Here is a 20,708-nt window from a genome sequence, read left to right on the forward strand (position 1 = left end):
AGAAATTTCGATATTAATACAATTCAAAATAATATATATATATAAAAAATAAAATAAATAATAAAATAAAAAAATAAAAAAAAATATTAGGTTGCTCGGGTACTTTCTGGCTTAATGTTCTTTTGACAATCTTAGGTATTATCCCTGGAATAATTCACGGAATATTCGTCGTTTTAGATTAGATTAGACTAGATTTGAAACCAATAAAGGTAAAAAATAAAGCCACAATGTAGATAAGATACTATTTATTCACATCTTCAGTTTAAATAAACTTTTAAAATTAAATCCATGAATCAATTATTTTACTATTATTCATCTGTTGTGAGTGTCAATCCTAACTATTTAATAAATTAGTCAAAAGATTAAACTCCTTTTTAATAATTCATTCATGACCAATTAAGAGGTAATAGTTAACTTTGAGGGCATGTACTATAGACAATAATTCTTTCTCAAGCACAGTAATATTAATTTCACTTATGGTTAACTTTCTTGATCCTTATGAAATAATACATCTATTAAGTTCATTATCTTTATGACTTGGAACAACACATGTCCAATTCCCAATTTAGAAGTGTTTCATTCTAAATGAAATGGTATAATCGCGAGCAACCAGATGAGTTACTTTCTTTACTTCATCTTTTAATAATTTAAAAGCATCCAGATGAAATCATTCTTTTTTTTAATCATTTCTAATAAAGGTGCTTCAATGGAAGATACATTACTAATAAACGTCTGTAGTACCCAACAAGACCAATAAATGATCTCATTTCACTTTTAGATTTTGGTTTTTTCAATTAATAATTGATTTAATCTTGTAATTTAATGGTTTTATCATACAATATCCAAGAAATTCCATTTTGCGTCTAGAAAATTTACATTTTAATAACTTTACTTTTAAATTATGTTTCTGTAATATATCATTCAGATCAGCTGAAGATGTCTTTATTCGAATATCATCAATGTAAAAGCAAATCTTTTGCGCAAGTATTAATAATTGGAATATGTGATCTATCAGGCGCTGAAAAATTTCACCGCTCCTGATAGATATCTTATTAAGTTCTCTCGTCAACACATAAACGTCATGTGCCTTCAGGTTTTGATAAAAAAAGAATAGGGATCCTGAATTGGGATTAGGATCTTCTAATCCACCCTTTCTTTAACCGATTATTGATCTGTGTTTTCAGTTCTTCAAGATGTGCAATTGGCACAGGATATAACTTTGATTTAGGTACACTATCGGTCTTCAGCGGTATAGTTAGATCAAATTTCTTTCCTCTGGTTGGAGGCAAACCGTTGTGTGGTTCGAATACTTCTGGGTATTTTTCTTTTAGAATTTTAATTACTTTATCTTCGTATTCATTCGTATCATTGTCTTGCTCATCGTTATTATTGTTATCTTTATTAGTTGAACCGTCAGCATCGCTTTTTAAGTCTTCGTATGCTTCAGACACGTTAACATATGCGAAAATGGGTGTAAAATCATTCTCAATTCGAGAACATTCTTTTAATTCATTAATAAAATTCCAAACCTACTATTAGATAAGGTAAGTCATTAGATCTTTCACACAAAACCAATAAATATAGTTCAAATATTGCGATTTTTTTTTTAATCATCACTCAAAACGGTATTCTTAAGATGTATTGTCTTTATTAAAGATCAATTATAAGACAAATTTATTATTTTTAAGAAGAAGAATCTCTATAATCTTTGTTATTCAAAATATCTTTTTATAGAGTAATATTTTTTTCAATAAATAAATTAATTAAAGTTCTTTTGTTGATTTAATTTATTATACATTTTATTGTTCACTCTTTGTTACAATATCAATCAATTGTGATTAACTTAATAGATCAAAACAGTATTAATAGATAGTTTAGTAAAGAGTTTAAAATAGTAATAGTATTTTATTTATTTAATTTAATATTAATCAACTTGTCTAATCAGACACAAAACCAACTTTAGAAAGTGCCAGAGTCCAGACTGTACCAACTCAGTTTAGTGTAATACTGAAACCTCCACCAAAGCAATTGCCACAATAGTGTTAATGGATGTTTTGGTGAAGTAGATAAGAAAGATACAAATTGTCCCTTCTCTTAGAAAGTCTGGAAACATTGGTACAATGACGTGATGGTACTTCGATGGAAGATCTTCAAATTGAACTGGCAAAGTGTAGAATGGTACATGCGTCATGCCATTTAGATATAACTAGAGAGTAACTGAGTTGGTACAGTCTGGACTCTGGTTTTGGTTATTTTATTGTGTTCCTATTCACTATTTAGAATTGATAGAAATGAGTTTGTTAATATTCATTAAAACTTTGTGTTTGTTAGTATTTATTTAGTATGACCTACATAATATTAAAACTAACGATAATATTAAATTTAAATATTTCAAACTTGATAAATGTATCTATCTCTATTTCTCTAAAAGAAATTTGTTTTAACAATAACTCAAAGAATGATAGAAAATATCCATCGTTTGGAATTAGACAAAGTTCACAGTAACACATCTTTTCATATTCATGATGTGGTTAGGGTGAATTGATTCCAAAGGGGTATTTACTTATAAGTATTCACCCTCAGTTTTTTTTTGATACTCATTAAATATATACTGTGGTAGTGTATTTTCATATTTAAAGTTATTAAGGTTTTAAAAAGTTCACTCTCAAATAGTATTTTAAGTTATATTCCTTTTAAAACTTTATATAGTACATTTTTAAAAATATTTATAATTTATAACATATCGATATTATTATTTAATGGTAATAGATACAAGAAAAGTATCTAAAATTATTTGTTCATATAATTTCGCATTCCTAAAAATAAATCAACAACATCTTGAATTTATTTATCAGTTTATGATTGATTGCAACTTATTTATAGGTTTGAATAAATAAGAAACATATATATTTCTTTGGGTTACCACACACAAATTAACAATTTACCCCACTGTGGTATACAGTTCACAACCACACCTAATCTCATCTCTACTATTGTTTAAGTAGAATCTCTCAATTTAGGAAAAATTAAAATACACCTATTGTGAGTCATTAGTATTTATATTTATATTTATTAAAGTTGGTTTATAAAGATGATTTAATAATAAAAATCGTTCAACATAATTTTAGAAAAGTGTCTTTTCAAAAATGTAATTAAAAAAAACTATTAGGTTGTTTTTCAGATAATAATGACAAGAGAAAGTTATTTATCAAGTGGAATTAATTAACTCTTAAATTAATTAAATATAATGAATTTGATATTATTTTATATTAAAAATGAAATCAAACTTTTGTTTATGCAAAAAGGGTTAACAGTGAACCCTAAGAAAGAATTCTGATGATTCATAGAGTTGGCTGTTGTTGAGTTGCACAAACACAAGCAAGAGCCAGTTTTGTTTTGTGAAGGATGTCATAAATAAATTAAACGAGTAATATGTCGGTGACTATTTTAAAGATTAAAAAATAAATAAGTTATTTGCAATATATAATTATACTTTAATTTGATATATAATTCATAATGAATTATTAAATTTAGTATATGAATAGCTTGTGATTTTTTTTTTTTTTGACATTAAAAATCAAAGTAGAATTTCTCAAGTAGTTTTTTAAAAATACCTAACATAGGTCACAATAAATCACAAAAACCACAAAATTTTTTTTTTTTTTGAAAATTCGCGGGCTTTGGTGTTAAATTTCTCTGAAAACTTATTGCCTCATATTAATTTTTGAATGATGATTTGATTTATGAAGCAATTGCGCAAAAAAATTTGAATTGTGACTTGTACCGCCATTAAGGTCATATTCTTAATACTATTATTAATTAACTTAATATTTTAAATTGTTTTTTTAAAAAATTAGATATATAATAGTTAAGAATAAGTAGTAACTATAGATTTTTATTTTAATTATTTAATAATAAGGAAAATATTATCAAGAAAAAACATATCTTTCCATCCACAATTTTCTTTTCCTTTGCTATATTCTGGAATATATAGAATTCTTTTACCATTCTCGTTAATGCAGGTGTGTCTTCATCTTCATCTTGTTCATCTGAACTATTCCACGTAAGTACATCTTTCCTAAAAGATTCGATGATGACTTAATCTCTTCTAGAGATACGACAACAATATTTACATCCAATTTTCGTTGAATAGAATAACCAGATGATTTAAAGCAAGCACCATCAATATCTTGCTATATTGGCATTGGAAATCGTTGAATTCCATCAATTTCTTTGTCCTTACCATCGAGTTGTTTAACAAACACTAACAATCATCTTCACTTGCTAATGCAGTATTGCTTGTATAGTTTTCATCCATAGGGAGCAAACCAGAAGTAGGTTCTCCTTCATCCAAGAACGTCGTCAGATTGGTGGTAGTAGTTGGCATAGGCATCGTAGTAGTTGGCACAGGCGTCGAGATCTGTAGATTGGCAACCATTGTTCAATTTTACCAGCATTAAAGCATGATCTACTTGATCATCATCATCACCTTCCTCTCGAATGTTTCTTCAATTGTAGATTCACTGTCGGCATCATTGTCTGGTGAGCATTGATTTCGATGTCAGTACTGGTCGGGAAATACTTACTGTCGGTACTTGTTGGGAATTGGTTGGTCTTGTTGGATGTGCGCGATTCTGTTCTAGCACAAAGTAACTATCTATTGAGCTTATCCGATTACCTCTGAATAGATCCGGGATACATAAGAAGATATATAAGCGTAGGATCTTTTCATGTAGTTCCTGGGCAATACCACCATTGTTAGTTGAACCCATTCTATTTACTCTATTTATTCTACGTGTGAACCTAAGAGATATATTAACAATTGTTATTTTTTTTTTTAAAATTTATAGACATATACGAACATTCAATCGCAAAGTTGGAATACCGATCAAGACAATCATACTTTTCCAAATAGAAGCCAACATAATATACTAAGCATCGTAAGTATGAGGTTACCTTCTTGCTAGAATATACACTTACAAAATTCTTGCCATAACTTTACTTTACTTTAGCCAATCTGCTTGACTTGTAGGTGATTTCTTTGCAATACATATTCCAAAAAAAAGCAATATTTGTTTCCACAAGATCCTTACCTGGAATAGCAGAGTTGTTAATTTAACACATATCTATTGTAAATAGCATAATTACCGATTTTATATGATTGTCACCATCACCACAATACTTTGCATTCCTTCCCTACTGTAATTAATAAAAGTAAATATGACCTATAAAATAGTTAATATTTTAATCTTTTGACTAATTTATTAAATAGTTAGGATTGACACTCACAACTGATGAATAATAGTAAAATAATTGATTCATGGATTTAATTTTAAAAGTTTATTTAAACTGAAGATGTGAATAAATAGTATCTTATCTACATTGTGGCTTTATTTTTTACCTTTATTGGTTTCAATTCTAGTCTAATCTAATCTAAAACGACGAATATTCCGTGAATTAAAGGGAATATATTTTTTTACCCTAAGATTGTCAAGAGAACATTTAGCCAGAAAGTACCCGAACAACCTTAATAATTATATTATATTATATTTTATTTATTTTATTATATTATTTTATATTATATTATATTATATTATATTATATTATATTATATTATAATGTATTGTATTGTAAAATATCGAAATTTCTATTCTTAATATCTTAAAATCTTTGGTAAATACATACCCTTCTTAATCAACACAGCAAGTGGTTGAAGGTAAAAACATTGAATCAATAAACAAACTCTTTCACATGATCTCGAGATAAGTTAATAAGAGAATTATAGAATCTAAATGTGTAACCTATATCTTTATTTCCTATTAAAATGCTGAGTTATTGATGACTAGTTGATTCATGGTCGTTTGTATTATTATATTTCAATGATTATGGTTTTATTCAACAGCTTAACACATTTTACACTCTGATCTTATTTCAGATAAGCTTAGCTCTATGATTTCTAACTGTTTAACTCTTTCAATTTATCTATCTGTCTAAACTTGATCTGTTGCATAACCTTTCTATTTCACCAAATGTTGCTGCGCTTCATGAACACACGATGTCCAATGATTCTTGATTCTCTGTTACTGGACATGATCCTTCTTGTTCTGTTATTCAATTGTCTTTCACTATAGATTGATATCCGTCTTAGTTTCTATGATTATTAACTTGATTATTTTACTAATTTTTATATAATTTATTCTTCATCTCTTACTTCTTGACTACACTATCTATATAAGCTATATTTCTACATTTACATTACTTTTTACACTTTAACTTCTGTTAATCTCTTTCCCAAAACATACTCATATGCGATTATAGTCGCCAATAATCAGAGTAGATATTTAATCTTGACAGGCAGATAAATCTGTAAGTTTAAAGTTTGAGTAAGAATTAGCTTGAGAATGAATTAGATATAAAGTGTTATGATAGTGGAGTTCTTGCGTGGCATAGTATATCACCTCGTAAATCTTAAAGTAATTTCGGTAACAATTGTGATCACCACAACAAAGAAGTTAGAAGTTAGAATATAAAGATTTATTAATTTAAAAGAAAAATATCGCAAAATTAATCGCCAAACATGAAGATGGGGGTATACAAAAATATAAATAAAAATGAAAATGAAAATAATTTTACTCCATAGTATGCTTGGGTAATGAAGCTATTGTACATGCATTAAAAGTTAATTACTATCATTTAATTGGTCATGATGTTACGGTTATGATTTAGAATCTAAAATGATAGAGAATAACGAAATTAAATTACAAAAGTTATATAATAGTAAAAAGATTATTTTTATTGACGGTATTAAATATATAAATGGTAAAATAATCGTTCCTAATGTTAGACATATTGTCAACTCAATATTGAGCTTGTATCATAGCTCCACCACCTCGGCACATGTCAATGCTTTCACCATGTCAGAATTGATATCCAGCAAGTATGTTTGGGATACAATGAAAGCAGACATAACCAAGTATTGCAATAGATGTATTGTATGTTGTAGATATAACGATTATTACCACAAGAGAAGAGGTTTGCTAAAGCCTTTACCTGTAATGAGTGACAAGTTTGTTGCTATATCATGTGACTTCATAACCAATTTAAAAGAAGTTGAAGACGACAATGGAAATGTATATAATCAAATTTGGGTAATTGTCGATCGTTTCTCTAAATATGTCACATTGATTCCAACTCATAATACCTATAAATCTGAAGATTTGTATAATCTGTTTATGTCAAATTATGTTAAATATTTTGGTGTACCACGTGAAATTACTAGTGATAGAGATAGTAAACTTACATCAAAGGTTTGGCGTACTTTCGCCGACAAGATGAAGGTGAAGTTAAATTTCACCACCGCTGACCATCAACAAGCAAACGGTCAAGCTGAGATTGTTATTAAAGCTATTAAAAATACTTTAAGAAAGTTATTATTAGACGACAAGTTTAACGATTTAGATAAGAATTGGTACGAACATTTAAGTACAATTCAAATCTCTTTAAATAACACGAAATCTCATTCTACAGATTACACACCTTTCTTTGTCACATATGGAAAGAATCCTAATACTGTTGCTGATATTAATTTAAATAGTAAAGATTGGGGTATTGATGAAAATGATCCAAATGAAATTCAAATTTTTAATTTTATTAAAAATATTCAAGAAATTAATATTGCTGTAAAATATAATTTAATAAAAACAAGAAATAAGATGCTTGCTAATTTTAACAAAGACAAAAAGGATAATGACTTTAAAGTCGGTGATATGGTATACGTTAAAGAGAAAAGACCTTCTAAGAAATGGAACAAGTTAGCTCCAATTTATGCAGGTCCGTATGAAATAATTAACGTTGACAAATATATAATATTACTATTAAAGATTATGTATCTGGTGTAACAAGAATTAGTACTAAATCTAAGATTTTAAATTCTAAATACTTTAAGCACGCTGAAATAGAAGATTTAGAAAATTCAGTTGTTAACAAAGATACTTCCGTTCTAGACAAGACAGATGGTGTTGTCTCAGATAATGATACATCAGTCAGTAGTGACGATGATGATGAAATGTCAACAGATAACGATGACGACGTGATGTCGGTCAATGACAGTGATGAAGATACCAATCACTCAGTAGAAGACGGTATGGATTTAGTCGAAACTAGTCAAAACAATCACAGTGAAGTGAAGCAGAATATGACTACCAACGAAACAAACGAGACTGAAATAGATTCGTCTCTCATGCCTACCGGTATCGTTTCAGATTTTATGAAATCAGATGTAATAAAAAGCAAGAACACTCATGAAGAAGTATTACATGTTTTAGAAAGCAACAAGGATTCAAATCTCAAATACATTAAATTGTTAAGAGAGTTGATAGAAAACGAGAAAGATTTAGATCAGAGAAATAAAGTATCCGATAAGTCGAATCTCCTCGTCCGTTCGCTGATGAAATCTAAATTACATCCATCTATCTTCAAAATCATGCAGAAGAGAAGTTTTGTAATTTCAGCGAAAAGAAGTATTCCTTTTGTTGAGTACTTAGTTAAGATCAGTCATACTGTTGGTTGGGTTCCATCCTCCGAAATGATTGGTGCCACCAAAGAAGTCTCTAGTTTCAATTCAATTGTTGGAAAGTTGAGCGCTGCAGTAACAAAGCCTGTCCAAATTAACATGTTACGTGCTAGAAGATCGAACGTCTACAGTTCCTTAAAGTCATGTTATGACAAAGCTCAAATCAATCGTCTACACTTCAAGTTACACCGAATCCAATCCCAGCTAGAGTCTGCTTTACAAATGTAAACCATCAACCTTTTTCTTTAGGAGGAAGAGTGTTGTCCGTCTAAGGACAATAAGGTAGCCGCCAAGGCAATGCCGGCACCTATCAATCAACATTAATAATATACACCAGCCAACATATAGTAATAGTCAATTATAATTAATTAAATTAATTAAATCAACTAAATAAGTAATAGTTCCAAACAACAGATCGAAATTAGAATCTGTTGTTTCTGAATTAAGTATTCAACACTCAGCCGTCAAGCTTCTCAATAATGAATATATTGAGTTTAACGCGACGTTAAAGATTCATTCAGTTTTATTCAATTCATTCAATCTATTACAAGAATTAATTAGATTATTAGAACAAAGATTAATAAATAAACAAAAGATAAAATAAGAATTAAATTTAAATTATATAAAGACATTATTAAAAACATTATTTTATATTATTAATTATTATTTGAATAAGAAATGTCAGATCCAACCGATCAAACAACAACAACAACCACAACAACCAGTAGTGCAGCAGCACCTACTGATACAACAACCACAACAAATGATCTTACGATGAATGATCTCGAGAGCAAAAATGATAATGATTCAATCCCATCAACCTCTATGTTATTCCCGGATGTTACTCCCAACAACACTCATCCTGATCCACTCCCATCCGATTTATTCCTAGCAACTCTAGCTGCATCTAAGATACCGATCTCTTCTTCCATCGCTTCAGGTCAACCCGAGAACAAACAATTTTCAAGATTGGGGATATACAGACCTGGATATGTAATGAAAGCAGAAGGAGGAATCAACAATTAGAATTTGCAAAAGAGTAATAGTCAGGGAAAGTAATACGGATATCAATCTATAGTAAAAGTTCAAGACAATCGAAAAACAGAACAAGAAGGATCATGTCCAGTAACAGAGAATCAAGAATGGTCATTCTGAGTGTAAATTGGAAGCAATCATTGGACATCGTGTGTTCATGAAGCGCAGCAACATTTGGTGAAATAGAAAGGATGTAGATCAAGCTTAGACAGATAGATAAATTGAAAGAGTTAAAAAGTTAGGAATCATAGAGCTAAGCGTATCTGAAATAAGATCAGAGTGTAAAACACCGTAGCAGTGTTAAGAGGTTGAATAAAACCATAATCATTGAAATATAAAAATACAAGAGATCATGAATCAACTAGTCATCAATAACTCAACATTTAAATAGGAAATAAAGTTATAGGTTACACATTTAGATTTCTATAATTCTCTTATTAAATAATAAATTTTATTGTTCACTCTTTGTTACAATATCAATCAATTGTGATTAACTTAATAGATCAAAACAGTATTAATAGATAGTTTAGTAAAGAGTTAAATATAGTAATAGTATTTTATTTTAATATTAATTTATCTTGTCTAATCATCAGATATCTGTCTCATACGTCGATGGTAATTTGTTGTCACAATATATATTATTTATGATGTCTACCAAACTATCGATTGACAATTCAGCTTTAGGATCATTGAATGGATATACGGAAATCACATAGTAAGCTTTTCTTCGGTTGTTTGGTTCCGCAGCCACCTTTGGACATTTTAAAATCTCCTTCAATAAAAGAAAATGTTAAAATCCGTGAAACGTTTAGGCATCTGTGTGTTGTAAGAGTTAGTATTATACCTTTTAAATTGGAAAACGTTAATAATATAAATAATTACCCTTGGTGAACCCTCTGGAATAGTTACTTTGATTTGATTTTATATTCATTGACTGGGTTAATCAAATGCTTGTTCGTTTTTCTAAATGTACCAATAGACGACTTGAGAGAAGAATGTGGAGCTGAGTACAAGTTGATGAGTTTTGTATATATTTGATTCTACCCTATAATCATAATAGATTTAACAGCAAGACGTGTTAGTATATTGACAAATGAGTACTAATAGTAACAAAATAAAAATTCATTCAGATAAAAAACCAATGAGTTTGATGTATTTATTTTATATTGACCTACAATTTAAAATAACGGTAATATATGGTGAAAACAAATTACCATCGATGTATGATACAGATACATCTGACAATTAAGATAAATTAATATGAAAATCTTGAATAAATATCTCTATCTCTATTTCACTATCTCTATCTATTGACTATGAATATTTTATTTTTAAATAACTCAAAGGATGAGAGACAATACCCATCTTTTGTCATTCGATAGATGTATTCTGTAACACGTTAGATTAAAATGAATTTAAAAATAAAATAAAAAAAGATAGAAAAACAGAATTCAAGATGAGGGGTAATTGGAATGATTTTAGCTTAACAAATGTATAAATTTATTTAAATAATAAAGATTTTCTTTAATATCTTATTGCTCTTTTTTTTAAATTATATTTATTCTATCTCTTATTTTTTTATAATATTCGAATATTTAGTTATAGAATATAATCTAAAGAAATATATGACTACAAATAAAGGAATGAGTTTAGATTATTTGAAAAAAATAATAATTTATAAAATCTGCGAATTCGCCTCTTCAATTATACTTTCAATCAATTCCTATGACTTTTCTTAATCAATATTTTTCTTCAACTATAAATTAATAAATAAGTATTAAAGTATTTTATTAAAGTTTGATTTATAAGATGAATTTAAATAAAATAAAAAAATTAACAAAAAAATAGGTCTTGGTATCAATAATTTTAAGCAGAAGAGTCATTGGAACGATTATCATTGTTATCATCTTCATTAGCTTTAACCAAAGCAATAGATGTAATTAAAGAAGCAGGCTAATAAATAAAAGTTAATATTTCTATTTTTAAAAATTAATAATCAGATTTTGTTTTTTAATACATACCAAAACGAAAATATTGAAGCACCAGAAAACAGCTAAAGAGATTCCAAGGTATTTCTCGAGATCATAACAGAATGAATTCCATCCGAAATCACCATTACATTCTTTACGGATGTATCTGTGGACCAAACCAGAATAGATGATATACAATACTATTGCCTCGAGGAAGACAAAGAGATTCAAAACAGCATACAATTTGTAACAAATAGCGACAAACGGACAAAATACAACTGAAAGTCCAAAGAGTCCGAGAATAACACAAAAGATACCGTTTATAAGAATACCCCAGGTATGACGAACATGTAAATCGTCTTTTTGGGTGGCAACTGCAATCTGGGCAATACCAAAAGCTAAAATAATAAAGGCAATCATAAACATTAGTCCGGATAAACCGGACATATTTCTCAATCTTGATTTTCTACGATTGCTGTCATTGCTATTGTTATTGTTATCATTGTTATTGGATGAAGAGGCTTCTTGAGATTCTCCTACTTTGGCTGGACTACTTTCGGCAACTGGAGAAGATGGTTTCTCTTTATTTTCATTGATCTCAACATTTTCAAAATGTTCTTTCTTTGGAGATGATGGATTACTCATTTTGTTTTATTTTTTTTGTAAATTACAAACTAATTTAATTAATTAATAAATCAAAAACATTATTAATTTTAAAAATAAAAGAAATTTTTATTATTCTTACCTTTTTTTTTTTAAAAGAAGAAATGAATTCTAATAATAATAAATAAATTGTAGTTTGGTATTTTTAATTTATGTTAAACAAACAAATAGGACAACATTGTGCTATGATTAAATATTAATATTTAACAATGTTATCAAGAGTAAAAAGAATATAATATTCCTTCTATTAAAAGATTTTAGTTTCCAAAAAGTTAGAGATAGTAGTTCATCAAAAGATACATGGGTATTTGAGAGAATCCAATTATTAATACACTTTGAAAATTGAAACAAAATGTAACTTGTTTTCAACAATGTTTGAGTTACAAGTAAACAATTCAGTATTGTCCAATAGAAAAAATTCAATAGATGTAATTTTTACACTACAACAATAACAATAGAAAATATAACAATTGTTGTTTTTAAATAATAATAATGACAATAGTAATCACCAACTTTCAATTATTATCAATAATTTAAAAGGTCTTAGTAAAAGTATGAAATTATTTTTTTTACAACCCGAATAAAAAGGAATTGAAAATAGATAGTAAAGATTGGGTATTATTATTTATTGTTAAAAAATGAATATTTTAAAAGATGATAATATTATCTTTTAAAAATAATAATGTTTATAAACACTAACACACAAAATATATAAACTCTTTGAGATAATTGAATAATAATCAATAACAAAGTTGTTTAAAAAAAACACCACAAACAAATTATTTTAATATTTTATTTTAAATTTGAAAAAAATAATATAAAAAATTCAAAAAAAGATATTTATATATGTAACCTTATTTGTAAAACATTGATAATAAAATCTAAAAATATAACTTTAAGCCCAAAGTAAGGCCTTACTTACCCTTTGACATTCGATTGCTTTTCTCTCTCCGAAATTGATACCTATGAAGAATGATCATTATGTTTTTTTTAATTTTTATTCATTTTTTAAATTTTTATTTCTTTTTTTTTCAATAATTTTTTTATATGTTTGTTTTTTTTATTTTTTTTTTTCTTTCAACCTTTCATTGAGACATAATTTTAGTTTCAAAATCAAACACGTTTAATTAATTTTATGCATATTTAGTTAGATCTTGATTTTTTTTTTTTCACTGTTTTGTCTCTTGTCTTTTTTTTTTTTTTTTTTTTTTATTCATATTTTTTTTATTTATTTATCTACAATAAGAATAATAATTCAAAAAAGTAATAATATAATAGTAGTAATTAAAGAGAGATTGTGTTGTTGGTTTATGTCTGTTTGTTTTTTTTTTTGTGTCACAACAACATCGACAACAGCTTAAAAGATGAGCAGACGTAAACTGCTTATCAATCTTACAAGACTGAGAGATGAAAACGAGTTTCAAATTCTACCAACAGCAGAATTTTCAGTACACACCTTTAAGAATGAATTGGATGCACAAAAAGTAGATAAGATACTACGAAATAGGTATCTCTATATCTTTCTAAACGGTCTTATCGGTGTAGCTCTCATGATCATCGAGTTACAACTCTCTTGGAATGAAAAAGAAATCATCATCAACAGTTCAACAAAAGCAATTAGAATCGTTATGTTTATATTAAATTTAATTTTATGTAAGAAAAATCACTTTCGAATAGAAAACATAAAAAGATAAATACAAATAGTATTATTTACTAAATATACTAATTTAACATGTTTCTATTCAATTTATTTAATAAATTAACTATTAGTATGTCAACTAATGGACTATTATCGGTTGTTGCTATCTAATGTTACTCACGGTTGGCTTACAAAGAGAGCGAGAGGATTTAGAGTGACGCCAATCAATGTGCTAAGGTCCACTACATTGGCACCTTTGTTTTGGGCAGAGGTTGTAATATGTATGATCATGCCTGTTCCATTCACAGATGGACCGGTTCGCTTCTATAATGATCCAAAGTGGGGACTACTTATGTGGCTACGTATTTATATGTTTGCACGTGTCTACAGAGATTTCTCACATGTATATAAATCAAGACATAGTCTAGCATCAAAGTAAGTTGATAATCAATATAACTATAATAAGAATAAATGTAATACTAACTAACGGATAAAACCATTTAATAAAATATCTATCATTTAGATATAGAGCAAAGAATGAAGTACCACCTAAATTCAATTGGGCATTAAGTTTAAAGACATTATTGTATCAACGGCCACTGATGACATTCATACCGTTCACAACACTTATTATATTTATATGCTCACATATTATCTACGTATTCGAGAGAGAAGCACTCGCTGGATTCTCCTATGCAGTCTCACTCTACATTTCATTTATAAGCATGGCTACTGGTTGGCCAACCGATACCTACGATATCTACAATCCATCCACTTTCTTTGGAAGATTTGGTGCAATTGTAAGTATAATCGTTGTTATTATTACTATTGAAATGGTTCTAACAACGTTGCTAATCACATTCTAGATGTCATCTGTTTTGGGTCTTTTTACTTTGGCTTGTTTGATTGAACAATTTAGCAATCTTACACATCCAACTGCTCACCAGAAACCAATTCTCAATTATATTTATCTCCTAGAGTGTCAAGAGCGTGAGAGAAACTCGGCGGCAAAGCTGATACAAGTCGTTTGGAAACGTCATCGTTGGCAACACTCTCATAGCTTCTCGGCGAACCGAACGGTTTACAACACACAGGAAGCCTATTTCTGTATGAAATACATAGAGGCAGTAAAGAACTTTGGAAGAGAACGTCGCTACAAGAAACAGATACGCGCACTCGTTTCTTCGGATCGCGCCGAAAACGAAGACACTGCTGACAAGACCAAGGAGGTCGAGTTGAAACAGATGCTCGAAACTGAAAAGAAAGCACGTATAGCTATGGAAACAAAGTTGAAAACAATCGAAGAATATAATATATACATCTCAAATCAATTGAATTTAATCTTACACAATCAACAATCTCAATTTTTACAACAAATCAATAATAATAATAGTAACGCACAATCTTCATCTAATCAATTTTTTAACAACAATAATAATAATATTTAGCTAAAGTACTAATATACTAATAATAATAAAAAGGTAGGCGCAAATACAATTTTGTAAATTTTTTTTTTTTAATTAAAACAACTAAACTATTTTATAAAGTTATTTTTTTCATAAATTTAATCATCAATCAAGAGATATGTTTTTTTTTTTATTGTTATCATTGTTATTGTATATCTGATAATCAAAATCGGAATTGTGTTTTTTTTTTTTTAATAGTTTGTTGGTTGATAGTTGTGGGTGTTTCTTTGTTGTTTGTTACTAAAAGTCACCCAATAAAAATAGCTATCAAGCTAATGCTAATCTGATAACATGCCTCCTATCTTTTTTGTTGAATAAATCAAAACAATTACAATAAATCAAGTTGTTTGAAATTTAGTTGGAGTTTTGTGCAAAGTGACGGTTGGATTTAAACAAAAAAGTGACCTTTTCAAATTAGATATTATTTAAAAATATAAAAAAAAATAAAATTCGTTAGATTTAATTTAATTTTTTTTTTTAGAATTAAAAAACCTCATTCAATTTATAACCTATTAATAATATTATTACTTAATATATAACATTATATCTATATCAACATAACTGACTTTATTTTACTTTACTTTAAAGTTCAACACATAAAAATAAAGTAAAAGAAAAAATAAAGAATTGTAAAACAAACACATATTTAGAAGGTCTTATAAAATTACAAGAAAAACTCAATTATTATTTAAATAATAAAAAGAACAAAAAGTAAACATTCAAAAAAATATATATTCAGATAGTTGTAGTAATAATATCAGAAAACAAAAAGGTAAAATGTTTATTCAATTTCAGATTTTCCATTATTTTTTTCGATAAGCTAGTCAGATTCATCTAGAGAGGAATCATTTCATCTCTTACTTTTATTATGATAATTATGCTTCAATTAATAGACAAATAATAAACATGTAATCAATAGATATATTTTAGAATGTTATTATATTGTTTTATGTAAATCATTAATTCGAACGAAATATAATGTCTTTTGTTTCACTCATTTTTCTCAAAAGTACAAAGTACATAAAAAGGTATTAATGTTCTTGTTTTACAATAAATTAACAAAAAAAAAAACTACCTCTTTTGAAAGCATGTGATATATAGATATAGTTTAGTTTTTTTTCAATTTATATAACTTCACTATTATTAATTGTTGCAACAAAACAAACTCACCACACACTTGGTTTTTTTTTTTAATTATTTTCATGTGAATTGGTAAAAGGTGTGGTCAATCCCTACCTTTTATGCAAATTATATCTTTTCTTTTGTTATTTTTATTCTGCTCAGTGAATGAACACACTCCTGACTTTAGGTGAGAGAGTTCACAACTGGAAAGAACAAACCTTTTCTTAATCATCAGCTACAACAACATTAACCAGAGGGTTTAGTACTATCGTCGTTATTGAAAGTTTATACTTTTATATTCATTTTGTTGTTGTTATGAAACAAAGTCTTCCACTAATATTCAAAAAAAAACACATACAACATATATTTTATAAAACAACATTAAAAAAAAAAAATTGTTTACAAATATATAAATATTTTTGAAAGCACTGCATGTTTTATTATTTATTACTTTTTTGCTGTTTTTATTCTTTTAAAAATAATAACCTTGGAGCTATTAGAATAAATAGTTGTAAAAAGGTTTGTAGATATTTTCTATCTTTTATTTATTTTTAGTATGTATATGTTAAAATTGGTTTGTTGTTTTGTTTATTTTGTGGTCAGTGAAAAGGAAAAATGATAATATTGCAATTATAGTAAAAATAGTAGTAATAGAGTAATAATTAGACTACATTGATTCATTTTATTTTATTTTTTTGTAATAGTTCTCAGGTGATAATAAAACTATTCTATTATCACTATTATCTGTCTTTGATCATAGATATCGATACCAAACCACAACAAGACAATGCAAAAGAAAAGACATACATATTAGTTTATTCTTTTTCGACCACTTTCTTCAACATGAAAAACAACAATAAAAAAATAACCAATAGATTCACCACATACATCTCCAACTAATGCCAACAACATGGTAATAAACTCTGATTATTATTTTTCATCTAATACAAAAAAAATAGTTTAGTTCAATCTAAATCTATAATCTGTCAATAAATTAATTACAAAAGTCATTGTGTTTGTCTACAACTACAATACAATATCATCTTCCAAAATAATTTAACAGAATATTTAATTTTTTATTATCGTTTTTACTTTCCAACACACATATATACCACTACCCCTCACAAAACACAAACACTCATACCGAGACATTCGACAATCATATAATAAATGTGATAGAAATTAAATAAAATTTTGTTGGCGCGCTCATTTTTCTCTTATTCTCTCTCTTTCTACTTCTCTATGGTCAAACAATGTTACAATATCTTTTTATCTCAATCTCTTAATATCAAATTTTATCATTAGATACCAACCAACCAACCAAGACTAAACTAAACTAAAACAAACTAAAATAAACTATTCTTAAATAAAATCATAATCATACCTATTTATATAAATACATTTGTATAAACCTATTGCCTCACATTGAATAAAAAAAAAACAACATTAAAAACCAGGAATCTTAATTCTTATTCTTGATACAGAACAAAAAGTGTATTTTTAATCAATAAAATGTAACTCGTTACAATTCAATGCAAGAATTGCCAACCTAAATAATTCAATTGAAAATAAATAATCAACCACCAGTGTACGCACAGATTACCACCAATAGCTCCACACCACCACACTCACACATTTTGTGATTATTGTTTGTTTGAATAACTATTCTGGAAATCTATTTAATATCAGCAATATAAAATATTTTTAAAATAATATTTATGATTCTGTGTAGTGTTGGTTGTTGTTGTTGTTGTTGCTGCTGCTGCTATTGTTGTTGTTTATTTATTAGGTCAGGTGACCGCTTATATTTTAAAATAAAGTGAGATAAATTATTAAATTCTTTGTAATAACTTCCAACTAGTTGCTCTACAATCAAGATAGATAGGTAGGAACTAATAATAAATAATAAAATTTTATCAAATTATATTAGGAGGATGAATAGTAGTAATTGTAATTGTAGTAGTATCGCTGTGTAGTTATACACCAATATTGCCATCACACTATCATAACCATCAACGATCAAAAAATTTGATGGTTCCTCAAAAAATTATTAATAATAATTTTTAATAAAATTATAAAAACAAAAAAAAATAGTAAAAAAAAAAAACAAAAACAAAACCAAGGAATCTCAGTTTTTTATTTGTTATTTGTTGCTATTTGTTTTTGCTGTTTGTTTGTGTTGTTTGTTTTGATTGCGGTCAATTATTAATTGTTACAATATTATAATAATAATAATAATAATAAAATACTTAATCTATATTGTATTCGTAAAATATAAAAAAAACTAAATCTTTAGATAGTTTTTTTCTTATTTTCTAATATTATTATCATTATTATAAAACTTTACAATTTTCTAATATTATTATTATTATAAATATTTCGTTTTTTATTTTTTATTAATATTATTATATTATATTAGTTAGTTATTCTTTTTATAAAAAGAATTAATTTCTTGGTATCAACTCGATTCTTGCAAAGCTAGCATCGCATCAACAGCAGAATAATAACAAATCAATCATCATCGATGGAAACAGACATTTTGGTAGATTACTCCTCACCTTCGACCCCTCCAGCTCCCCGATCGGCAAACAAACGTCGTTTAAGAATCCTCTGTCTTCATGGATACAAGCAAAACGGTACAGTTTTCAAGAGTAAAACTGCAGTTCTAAGGTAATTAGTGAAACATCATCATTACATTTCACCTTCAGTCTGAACTCAGTGTTGAGTTTACCTTTTATTTTGATCAAAAAAAAAAAAAGAACATACCTCTAATATGATTCTTCTACTATTTTATCTATTTTTGATAACAATAGGAAATCTTTAGATGATATTGCAGAGTTTGGTAAGTAAAAAGTTAAAATGTTTCTCTTTTTTTTATTTTTATGATTTGATTATCTAATTATCAATTATCTATTAGTCTACGTAGACGCTCCACACGTCATCGATGAAACCAAAGGAACTTCTTCATGGTGGAGAGTTTCTGGAGATGGAAAGGAATACAAAGGTTGGGAACAAACTCTCGATTATCTGAGAAATATTTTTATAAAAAAGGTAACACCTTAAAGACTATGAAAGATAAGATAATAATCATGATATTAATATTTTCTATCTATTTTTTTTTTTTTTTAATTAGGGACCATTTGATGGTATCATGGGATTCTCTCAAGGAGCAGTTCTTAGTAGCTTACTTTGCTCTATTTCTTCGTTGAATTCCGATCCATCAGAGAATGGCGATTGCTACAGAGACATCTCATTCCAATTTGGACTTTTGTTTAGTGGATTCCAAAGCAGAGCAACACTTCACCAATCGTTCTATCCTTGCCAACAAAACCATCAACAAGCAGATGCCGCCGAATCTGCAGCAAACAGCCATCCAAACTCACCACACTATCCCCACAACAAAATCACCATTCCATCGCTTCACATTTGGGGTAAGGCTGATGAATTGGTAGCTGCATCCAACTGCGAATCATTATCACTTCAATTTTCACATCCCCAATGTTATGTCCACGAACACGGTCATCTGATGCCAACCTCAAAGAAAGATATTGAACACTATAGATCATTTTTATTACAATTCGTAGACGTATTGGAATAACATTCAGCTTCTCTTATTTATATTTGAATATTTATTAATTTAAAAATATAATAATTGAATAAAGTTTTTTTTATTATAAAAATCAAACAAACAGCCGCCGCCACCACAACCACCCAACAATAGAAAGAAAATATAATCAAAACAAATTACAATTGTTAGAACAGTCGCTTAAGGTAGAACTCTACATTGGTCATCTAACCTTGCTTTTTTTTTTTTTTTTTCAACCACCCAAATGACAGTTTTGTTTCCATTACATCCTGGGATGACAACTAGTAGTAGTCGTCGTTGATGTTATGGTTTGTACAAACTAACCGAAAGAAATCAACAAACAACTATTTACTAATATAGAGCGAACTTTAATTGTCGCTCAACCCTCAATCTCAATAACAAACCGTGTCTAATTCAGCCAAAGAATGGTTTTGCAGAATTAATTGATAATAAATCATTACTTTTGATCGCTAGTCTTTTTGATGCGATTGAAAAAAATAAATCAAAATCAAAATTGTTGTTATGAACAGACGAATTCAAATAAGATGATTTGCAACCACCCAAATGACAGTTTTGATGATCTTAAAATGTTAGATATTTTAATGTTGCCATTATAAATAAACATGGTTTCTTTTTTTCATGCTTCAACGTCTGC

The 20,708-nt window shown here is 27.8% G+C and overlaps 8 protein-coding genes across 8 annotated transcripts; 5 read left to right on the top strand and 3 right to left on the bottom strand.

The window, feature by feature from the left end:
- Positions 1 to 382: 382 nt before the first annotated feature.
- Positions 383 to 2,191, bottom strand: PPL_03980 (uncharacterized protein; the record flags this gene model as incomplete). The annotated part of the gene is made up of 3 exons (XM_020574893.1): positions 383 to 495; positions 1,292 to 1,529; positions 2,009 to 2,191. 3 exons carry the CDS (start codon positions 2,189 to 2,191, stop codon positions 383 to 385), a joined length of 534 nt encoding a protein of 177 aa, XP_020435307.1.
- A 1,228-nt stretch (positions 2,192 to 3,419) lies between these two features.
- PPL_03981 (uncharacterized protein) lies at positions 3,420 to 4,438 on the bottom strand (the record flags this gene model as incomplete). Its single annotated transcript, XM_020574894.1, has 4 exons — positions 3,420 to 3,442; positions 3,942 to 3,981; positions 4,006 to 4,073; positions 4,270 to 4,438. 4 exons carry the CDS (start codon positions 4,436 to 4,438, stop codon positions 3,420 to 3,422), a joined length of 300 nt encoding a protein of 99 aa, XP_020435308.1.
- A 2,296-nt stretch (positions 4,439 to 6,734) lies between these two features.
- PPL_03982 (integrase) lies at positions 6,735 to 9,176 on the top strand (the record flags this gene model as incomplete). The annotated part of the gene is made up of 3 exons (XM_020574895.1): positions 6,735 to 7,885; positions 7,909 to 8,796; positions 8,987 to 9,176. 3 exons carry the CDS (start codon positions 6,735 to 6,737, stop codon positions 9,174 to 9,176), a joined length of 2,229 nt encoding a protein of 742 aa, XP_020435309.1.
- Positions 9,177 to 9,250: 74 nt separating this feature from the next.
- On the top strand, positions 9,251 to 10,323 carry PPL_03983 (uncharacterized protein; the record flags this gene model as incomplete). The annotated part of the gene is made up of 3 exons (XM_020574896.1): positions 9,251 to 9,512; positions 9,651 to 9,697; positions 10,201 to 10,323. 3 exons carry the CDS (start codon positions 9,251 to 9,253, stop codon positions 10,321 to 10,323), a joined length of 432 nt encoding a protein of 143 aa, XP_020435310.1.
- A 71-nt stretch (positions 10,324 to 10,394) lies between these two features.
- Positions 10,395 to 10,856, top strand: PPL_03984 (uncharacterized protein; the record flags this gene model as incomplete). The annotated part of the gene is made up of 3 exons (XM_020574897.1): positions 10,395 to 10,425; positions 10,668 to 10,688; positions 10,738 to 10,856. 3 exons carry the CDS (start codon positions 10,395 to 10,397, stop codon positions 10,854 to 10,856), a joined length of 171 nt encoding a protein of 56 aa, XP_020435311.1.
- A 617-nt stretch (positions 10,857 to 11,473) lies between these two features.
- PPL_03985 (uncharacterized protein) lies at positions 11,474 to 12,222 on the bottom strand (the record flags this gene model as incomplete). Its single annotated transcript, XM_020574898.1, has 2 exons — positions 11,474 to 11,560; positions 11,629 to 12,222. The coding sequence occupies 2 exons, from the start codon at positions 12,220 to 12,222 to the stop codon at positions 11,474 to 11,476; spliced, it is 681 nt and encodes a 226-aa protein (XP_020435312.1).
- A 1,382-nt stretch (positions 12,223 to 13,604) lies between these two features.
- Positions 13,605 to 17,327, top strand: PPL_03986 (uncharacterized protein; the record flags this gene model as incomplete). Its single annotated transcript, XM_020574899.1, has 8 exons — positions 13,605 to 13,893; positions 14,011 to 14,051; positions 14,220 to 14,314; positions 14,403 to 14,679; positions 14,746 to 15,271; positions 15,544 to 15,577; positions 17,023 to 17,041; positions 17,172 to 17,327. 8 exons carry the CDS (start codon positions 13,605 to 13,607, stop codon positions 17,325 to 17,327), a joined length of 1,437 nt encoding a protein of 478 aa, XP_020435313.1.
- Positions 17,328 to 18,991: 1,664 nt separating this feature from the next.
- PPL_03987 (alpha/beta hydrolase) lies at positions 18,992 to 20,065 on the top strand (the record flags this gene model as incomplete). Its single annotated transcript, XM_020574900.1, has 4 exons — positions 18,992 to 19,137; positions 19,281 to 19,309; positions 19,385 to 19,518; positions 19,601 to 20,065. The coding sequence occupies 4 exons, from the start codon at positions 18,992 to 18,994 to the stop codon at positions 20,063 to 20,065; spliced, it is 774 nt and encodes a 257-aa protein (XP_020435314.1).
- Between the last annotated feature and the right edge of the window lie 643 nt (positions 20,066 to 20,708).

The sequence above is a fragment of the Heterostelium album genome, assembly GCF_000004825.1.
Source record: "Heterostelium album PN500 unplaced genomic scaffold PPL_contig8, whole genome shotgun sequence".
Lineage (NCBI taxonomy): Eukaryota > Evosea > Eumycetozoa > Acytosteliales > Acytosteliaceae > Heterostelium > Heterostelium album.